The following is a 9038-nucleotide window of genomic DNA, read 5'->3' as shown; positions in this document are numbered from 1 at the left end:
TAGGTTGCAGTTACTTTATGAGCCTGCTATATTAATTAGGGTTTACTTAAGCCTTAAAGGCTTCAACTAACATTCAACCAAACCAAGCAGTAAGCATTAAACACTGATTGATAGGAGATGGTATTGTGTGTTTCCGTTGCATGCTTCTTCATCCTCACCATGGGTCCACCCTCATGTGAGCATGCAACAAAAACACACAGACGTTTCTCGATTGATAGGGGTGGCACAAATTCAAGCCAAATCATTTTCAACATTAGCACAAGTTTATTTGTGTTCCTAGCTATTCAAGTAACATTGTATCAGGAGGTTTTAGTTAGCTCAATTGATAAAGTCTCTGATAGTTGAATAAGAGATTTAGAGTTTAATCTCTGCCTACACCAAAAACTTTTTAGTGTCTTGGTCTGATGATAAAAAGCTATCATAAAAAACAAACGTCATAAGTTAAAAATTTTCTAAAAAAAAAAATGACAACTATACTCAAATAGGATCACGAATTAAAAATTTTAAACTATATTGTAAAGGTTATAGTATTGAGAGAGAGAGAGAGAGAGAGAGAGAGAGAGAGATATATATTTCATTGAGAGGAAGAACAAAGAGCCACAAGCCTACAAGAAGACAATCCCATCTTTCTCGGTATCATCATGAACCCACTTTGTGCAATTTGTACATGGTCCCATTTCTACTCACCTAACAAATTGTATGGCTCTTAAAGGATCACCTGCATCCAAAGGGGTCAGAAAATCACTGAATTGTGAAAAGGACAAAACTTATCCTGTTATAATTCTCATTTTCCATAGAAATGCCAATTGATGTTAACACATAACAAAGCACGGGTTATATTGTCGTTTCAGAAAAAAATTTCCTATTGGTAAAATTGAATAAAAAGTAGGTGTAGTACTATTAAAGTTTGCAAATCAAAATCATATCATGGTCCTACCAATTATATTATCACACTTACCTGTCCCGAAATTATTGGATTGTGATGAAATAATAGAGGTTGGCAAAGAGAAATGAGGATATTCAATTGTCATTTTATGTCTCTCTGGCACGTTGAAGGGGGTCATTACCCTCGGTACTGTAGTGTTTTATCATGATTCATTGCCAACAGGAATGAATGACCCCCACAAACACAGCTGCCAATCTAAGTTCTGTTAAGAAAAAAAAAAGTGAACAACAAAAAAAAAAGTACATGTTTAGTTTTTTATATATGAATACTGTACTGGTAAAACTTATTCATAAATAGGAGGAATTACAAAGAGAGCATGCTATCCTTCACTCTGATTACAAACTCAACACAAGGAGGGTCACCGTCCAAATTAATCAAAACAGTCATTTATTGTTCAATAAAGATCACTTCTCCAAGGCATGAGAGAGAATACGTGAAATATTAGTTGTCTTGCGAAACATGAGGTGTGCTTCTATATTAAGTGAAACATGTGTTTCTCAAAAAAAAAAAAAAGTGAAACATGTGGTATTTTGATTCCAAATACTTCCTCTAAAGTAATTATGTCCACCATTACTTGCATCTTGGCCTCATGCAATGCATCTTTCACTTTATAACAGTCTAAAAGTTCTAAAATTCTAAGATTAAGGGACTAAAATATTTAAAAATTTAAGAAGGTTATATAGGAAATATGAAAATTTTGGAAAGATACATATATATATATATATATATATATATATATATATATACTTAAGGTGCGTTTGGGATAGTAGCTGCATTTGCGTTTACAAAGGTTGTGTTTTTTTTTTACTGGTCCATAGCACTTTTCATGTACCAATCAATTGACCAAAACACATGAATAGTAATTTGCAGCAATAAAAAAAAAAAAAATTGCTACAATGTTTTCAGTAATAAGCTTTCAGTTTTCAGCAAAATAAGCAATATCTAAACGCACACTTATTACAAAATTTAACTAAATACAATGATAAAAATAGGATTCTTTTCAAATGGTATTCATAAGACCGTCTTATAAGACCATTTTCTCACCTGTTGATAGAGCTCCTTCCTTGCTTCAAACATTAGATACTATTACATTAGCTATACAACATGTTAATTAAGGGCATAGAAGTGCCAAAGACAGAAACACAATTGTGGCCTTCAAAATTGATGTCAACCAATAAAGTGATCTATATTATAAAATAGTATCGGAGGTCTTAATCAAGGTTTTCAGACTCAGACTGTTCATTGAACCGTAAAAGGGAGAGGTTCAAGGTTTTTGAGGTCGAACCGAGGTTGAACCGGGGTCGAATCATGATGACATCATAATTAATTTAATAATTAATTAAAGCCTAAATATAGATATTAAATTTATAAAACTAGCAAAATTGACAATATATCTATATATGTGAGAGAAATTTAATGATTTTCAAGCATATATTTAATAATTAAATAAGAAAGTTAATAAAATAAAATAATAATCATGAAAACATTAAAATTTATGATTAATTTTTGAAGTAAATTTGAATATCTTTGAAGGATTTTAATTATAATTTTTTTTATTCCTTGTAAGAGATGGATAATTTAATTAAGTAGGATAAAATTGTAAAAAAAAAAAAAAAAATGCTAAGGTTTTCGCGGTTCACGGAATTAACAAAAAATCCAGTTCTTTAGGCTTAAAAAACCGATTTTTATCCCAGTTCCCGATTTTCACGGTCCGACTCCCGGTCCGGTCCGGTTCTAAAAACTATGGTCTTAATGTCTGATAGGTTTTAATTCATTGAGATTCTATACCTACCCGTGTTGTCACATTGGATTAGAAAAGGAGCTCCAAGGTTGTGGTCATTCCACTGCTCTTATTATTACCTTGGCTGCCTGCCATGTTAGGGTTCCCCCACCATTGCTCCCACAATGTTTAGCACGCCTTTCTGTTTTTCAATCAAACTCCAAGCTCTTTCTTCAATTAAACAACAATTGTCCCTACCAATATCATTGTGCCCCACAATGTCTACCTCACTAGCTTCTTCTTTTTTTTCTTTTTCTTTTTCTTTCTATTTTATAAAAAAGATTCACTTTCCTTTATATTTGATACTATTGCTTGCTTTATTTAATTTCCTTGTTAAAGACATATTCTTATTGTGTATTAAAAATATATAAAGGACTGTTATTTATATAAACAGGATATGTGTGCTCTACTAGCAATATGAGTGCAATACCAAAAACAAAATTAGAACAACTGGCCTAATTAAGCTCATTACGCTTATATTCTAATAGCTCTCTCAAACTCATGCTGGGTGAATAGAGACCAACAGCCCCTCTCAAGCACGGTCTTATTGTATATAAAAATTGTATAAAAATAAATAAGTGACTGTGGATTTATATAGACAAAATATGTGTATTCTACTAGCAATATGAGTGTAACACAAAAAAACTTGGAACAATTTGCGCAAGTGGAGATCTTAGCCCTAGGTGACCTCAAGGGTGAGGTGACATATGTTCTGTGCCATGTGGCCTATTCCTATTTATAAAATATTATTTTTAGTTGAATCGAATCATTGTTAGTTTTTTTTACGTTATAGTCCTCTAGAGTAATTCTTAGGTACTCCCGGAGCACGGAAAATGGTGCTCCTTCCTCTCACATTTATGGTGGGTTCCGCTCATTAAATTCATGATGGGGTCCAATGTGAGAGAAAGGAGCATCATTTCACTATACTCTTGGACTACCTAAAAATTTTCCCTCTGCTATAAATCAACAAGCTTGCTCATTGGTGGCTAGTGAGGTTCTAAAATTTCTCTCTCAATTTCTCACTTCTCTCACTTTCTCTATCTTTGTCTTTCTGTTATCCATCTCAAATAATAATGGCATTCAAGAAAAACCTGCTAGTGTGCACACAACTACAATGTGAGACCATGGAAGAAATGCTGGCTTCAATGGAGAAAGCCAAGGCAGAAGGTGCAGACCTTGTGGAGCTTTGCATAGATTCCATGTCATTCTCCCACACTTCTGAGGTTGAGAAGCTCATCAAACAAAGAGCTTTGCCAGCCATAGTCTCTTACAGGTAGCACCTCTTACTCATACTTCTCCCACAATAGTATAGGTCTCCATCTATTTTGTCACCTCCAATTCTCTCCCACAGTATTTGAAAAGGCTCCTCCTCTTCATTTGCCTAAAAAAAATGTCCATTTTGATATTGCTTCATTTAAAATTTTATTCTCCTTCTACCATGTAAGGATGATTTTATATAATATGATATTATATTCACTTTCAGATTTTTAAACCACCATATCCTAATATTATCTCCAGCAAAAAAATATATATATCCAGCAAAGAAATATCCTTATATCATCAAATGGACCTTCTCCATTCAAATCAAGTGAGGAAAATCTCTGTTCATGAAAAACATAATGTCACAATCTGCTAAATATAAAAGATCTTCTTTTGTTCAGAAGCTTGTCACCTTTAATGAATGAATAAAAATCTTCTATCCAACCAATGAAAGGTATACTCCACTCATGGTAACCAAAATTTAAAATAATATCAGCTGGTAGAGTATAAAATGAAAACTCAGATTGGGACATAAGATTTTTATCAATTATGATGTTCAAAACCATTTTATTAATTATTTTCTTTTTACAATTAACTCAAACTAGTCTAGACTATTTAGCAGAGAAAAGAAAAAGAAAGTAAAAAGAGAAGAAAAAACCCAGAGAAATTTATTCCAGTTGAACAATAAGCCCACTCAAAACACTTATTGCCACACTATTGTCCCCTATGCCACCTTTTAATTTGCACGTGTAATAAGGGAATTTTTCAAATGAGGTTTTTGATCTAATATGCAGGAATCAATAGAGAAGGTAAATCCCTTGTGATACAACAGATTTGGCTCTTTAAATCTATAGATTTAAATACAATTCTTTGTGACTTTCCCCTAGTACAGTGTTTAACTGTTAATACACATAACTCTAAGGGCTTGACTAAGTGATTCCTAAGTCTCATGATATGCATTAGATCATGAATTCAAAACTTCTTGCCAACATTTTAGAGCTACTCTCAAGGAATTCCTCCCTATAACCCAGTATGTGCGGAATAGAAGAACTGCACATAATCAAAAGTAATCAAATCTTCGAAGAGATTTAGATACCTCCAAAACTACTTCGTTTGTCTTCATCCAACGTCGGTTAAGTGGTACAACTTTGTTTTTTTGGCAGTGAGTTCAATCACATGGAATTGAAGTGAGGTGGTCTCCTTTCAAAATAACTTACATATAATGGCCCTTTAGATAGGACATGGTACTTTTGTTTGATTGCCTCTGAACTTTTCAATTGACAAACCTAATTTTTGTTGGCCCCGTCGTATCTATATATGTAAAATTATGTCAGTGATCATATCTCAAAAAGATGCAATTCTTACCAAGTGTATAGTTATCATCTAGCTTTTTTGGATGCGAATCACGTGCATACATATTGGTGAGATTTACATCTTAATCATATAACTCGTACAATAAGCAACGGACGACCCGTGGCCGTGGGAACAATGTTAAGCAAAGTTCCCAAATTTTAATTGGACCGACAACCAATTCATGATTAATTAGACTGTGAACATTGATATGAATGCCAACACTGGCTTTCTCATCAACTAGTTATTATTAAGTAGATATGTCCAGTGTGGGGGGCTATTGCACTTTTAAAAAATTATTATTATTAAGTTTAAGAATATTATTAAATTTTTTTTCTTAGTGCTAGTTTGCCAAAACTTTTTTTAGTTTATTTCTAGTTTATCTACAATTTCTTAAATTTTATTTTTTTTAGATATAATTGTACTTTTACTTAATAAATAAATAAACTCAATATTCCAATGAAAATAAGATCTCCCAAATGCACACTTAAGAAGTAGAAATTTAGCATAAAAAAAAGATGTAGAAATTTATTGGTATTACTTAGAACTGTATCCATTAAGATTAAATTATGTGGGATTAATGTAAAATTTAAAAATATTTCATCATTAAAATAATCTCCCTTAAATTTTGAAAAATAAAAAATATCCTCCTATTTTTATAAATGACACTGCATCCCATGTTTTATTTGATTTATACAACAAATAATCCCTTATGACTATTTATATCCATTACAAATTGAATCAAATACATATTTTTTTAAATCCATTTTCCATCCAAAATAATACTTATTAACCAAATTGATTATATGATAAGAAAGAAAAAAAAATAGCCTCAAGTGGTTAAATACTTTTTTTGAAAATTGAAGGGGGTTTCTAAATTCTAACATTTTCCAAAACTTTAGTAGATGTTAGTGTAATTTATTTAAATAATTATTACAATATAGTGAGTTAGCTTATTTTATTTTGAAAAAAATTATAATTATCTATTAAAAATGATTAATGAAAAAAAAATTTGTTTCCCTACCAGAAGAGGGGAAAGTAGATGTGGTCCAACACTCCAAGACTGTGGGGACTGAGACGTGTAGCTGAGCCTGAGCCATAAATAGCTTATCACTACCAAACTGACCTGCAACCATACAATACAAACAACATAAAACACGTAATTTGGCAATGTTCTAGAGATCCACAAATTTCCTGGGTTTGACAAGTACATCTTTTCCATATTTTCGTTCTCCACGTGTTTTCTATTCTGTTTTTGGTTTTTTGGGTCTATCTGCGGCACTCTGGCCCAACCCAATAATTAATAAGTGTGACATATTTTGGCGTTTTCAACGAAGATATATAAATTTACAGACTTTACCAAAATAATGCAAGTTACATAGCATTTTGGTTTGACTAGATTGTTTTTACTTTATTTATCTATTTATAATTTGATAGTTATAATGGAATGAAATTATTTGAATCATAAATGTCTCCATCAAAAATATTAGGAAGTGTTTTTTTTTTTTTTTCTTACAAGATAGAATTCTACTCTAACATAATCTAAGTATATATATATGTGTAAAACTCTTTTCTGAAGACTTGAACTCTAGTCCTTACCCCCCACACCCCACAAGTACTTATACTTGTGGAGTAACCATCGCACCAAAGGTGTGCGGTAATAGAAAATGTTAATTAAATTACAAGACTTTTAGTTAGATTTGTTTCATGAGTAATACTATAGTCACAAATTATTTTACAATATTTTTATAAACTGTTGAAATAAAAAAATTTTAAGGGTTATTATTTGGGCTCACCACTAACATCATTTTTTTACTTACTAATAACCTTTCATTACATCAACAGTTTATAAAATAGTTTGTTTCCTTTAACATTTTTCTTGTTTGATTGGTGATGAGTGATGAGCATTTTTCTTGTTTGATTGATGATGAGTGATGACATTTATGTGAATTAAAGGACTTTTCAAAATTATTGATTCATATTTGGGTCCATCATATTGTAATCAAGCCATGTGACATTGTCAAGTTTATTTCATATCACATTATGGCATTTTGTAGGGTTCTTAATGATTGTAATATCTTAGAAACTAAAATTACCTTATTAAAAAAGCACTAAAATTTCTGAGATAATTTCAGGCTGAAAGGAACTCATTAGTAAAACTTTGCTTTTTGATGGGCAAATAGATTACTTTAGTGAATGTACCCCCACCCACGAGATGTTATCTTGTGCCCAAGATTTTTTCCCCACCCACAATGGATGGGTAGCAGCAGCCCATTTCTCAAATTTCAAAAAAAAAAAAGAAAAATCTGTAGTGAGTGTACTTCAAAGTTCAAATTGAATGGGTCTTGATCACCATGCCAAAAAGCCAACAATTCACTTCAAGGGTCTCATAGCTTAGTGGCATGTCCGGATAGCTCAATTCCAATATGAGGTTTCTTCTCTAGCTCAATGTAGCCAAAAGTGAGGAGGTAAAACACAAAAATCAAAAACAAAAACAAAAAAACCCACCAAAATCAAATATTGGAGAGACCATACTAGATTAAAGAATGCATATGAGAGGATTCTTTATAATTATTCACAAGAAAAGAAAAAAAAAGATCTTAAATGACATTTTTTTCAGCAAAATAGTGTTCCCTACAAAATATTAACAAATATAATTCAAGCACACACGATTTATGAAATGGTGTAGCACCCTTTAAATTAAAGAACTTCTAAGAATTTTAAAACTCGGAGTTCATTTTGACAATAACAAGGAAAGTAAGAATAAAGAAGTAAACCAAACATGTTCAAATTAGTGTTATAATAATAGCAGCACTAGCTAGTAACTATTAAGAGTAACAATTAGGTGGATAAAAATTCCTTGATATTTACCACAATTGCCATTCACAGGCTCAAATCATCAAGGACTTCAGGCAAAGGAGAATGCAAGACTACCTGCATGCAAGTACTGAGACTGGCTCTTGAATTAGATGTTGAATTCGTTGAAATGGATTTTGAGGTAGTCATCCCTTTTTTTTCAAACCCCTCCTCCCTTTGGAATATAAACTATAAAGTATTACTTATCCACTTGTCCTTATATAACTGTCATAACTACGACAAGAAGTACACTCTACACTATTTTATATTTTTAATTTCGGGTTCATAATGAAAATCAAAGTCTTAAACATCTGTCTTCATTTGTGTTAATATGTAAGACATATATAGTGTTGAAAACCCAAACTAGTACATTGAAATTTGGTCCGAATATTTGTTTTTGCCATATATAACTATATCTAAAGTTCATTTAGCTTTGTTGTTTTCTTTAATACTCCCAACTAAAGTGAAAAATTTCAGGTGGCTTCTGATATTGGCATGGCTGAATGCATGTACAAGCGTGCCAATAGCAAAATAATTGTCTCAAGCTTTGTGAATGGTGGGAAACCTTCAAATGAAAGACTTGGTAATCTGATTGCATGTATGCAATCAACTGGAGCAGATGTTATTAAGCTTGTTATTGATGTGGATTATATCACAGATTTGGCACCGGTTTTCCAGATGCTTGCTCATTGCCAGGTATTTGTTTATACAATTGATGTCACAAATTCAACAGCATGCATATTAAGTTACGTATTGCTTTCCTCGTATTAGTTGGGACATTCTTAATGGGGCGCAGATTTTCACGAGGACATCACAAATTTGCAAGTATTCATTATATGTTAGTTG

At 31.9% G+C, this 9038-nt stretch overlaps 1 protein-coding gene across 1 annotated transcript in view; it reads left to right on the top strand.

Annotated features, from left to right (window-relative positions):
* Positions 1 to 3698: 3698 nt before the first annotated feature.
* LOC115971204 (bifunctional 3-dehydroquinate dehydratase/shikimate dehydrogenase, chloroplastic-like) overlaps positions 3699 to 9038 on the top strand; it is a 9070-nt gene continuing 3730 nt past the window's right edge. Inside the window, exons 1-3 of the mRNA XM_031090968.1 lie at positions 3699 to 3999; positions 8226 to 8334; positions 8670 to 8888. Coding sequence (XP_030946828.1) covers positions 3800 to 3999; positions 8226 to 8334; positions 8670 to 8888 — 528 coding nt within the window. The 5' untranslated portion in view covers positions 3699 to 3799. The remainder of the gene's footprint in view (positions 4000 to 8225; positions 8335 to 8669; positions 8889 to 9038) is intronic.

Source organism: Quercus lobata, chromosome 12 (genome assembly GCF_001633185.2).
Source record: "Quercus lobata isolate SW786 chromosome 12, ValleyOak3.0 Primary Assembly, whole genome shotgun sequence".
Classification (NCBI taxonomy): domain Eukaryota; kingdom Viridiplantae; phylum Streptophyta; class Magnoliopsida; order Fagales; family Fagaceae; genus Quercus; species Quercus lobata.
This window is presented reverse-complemented; position numbering and strand designations above follow the sequence as displayed.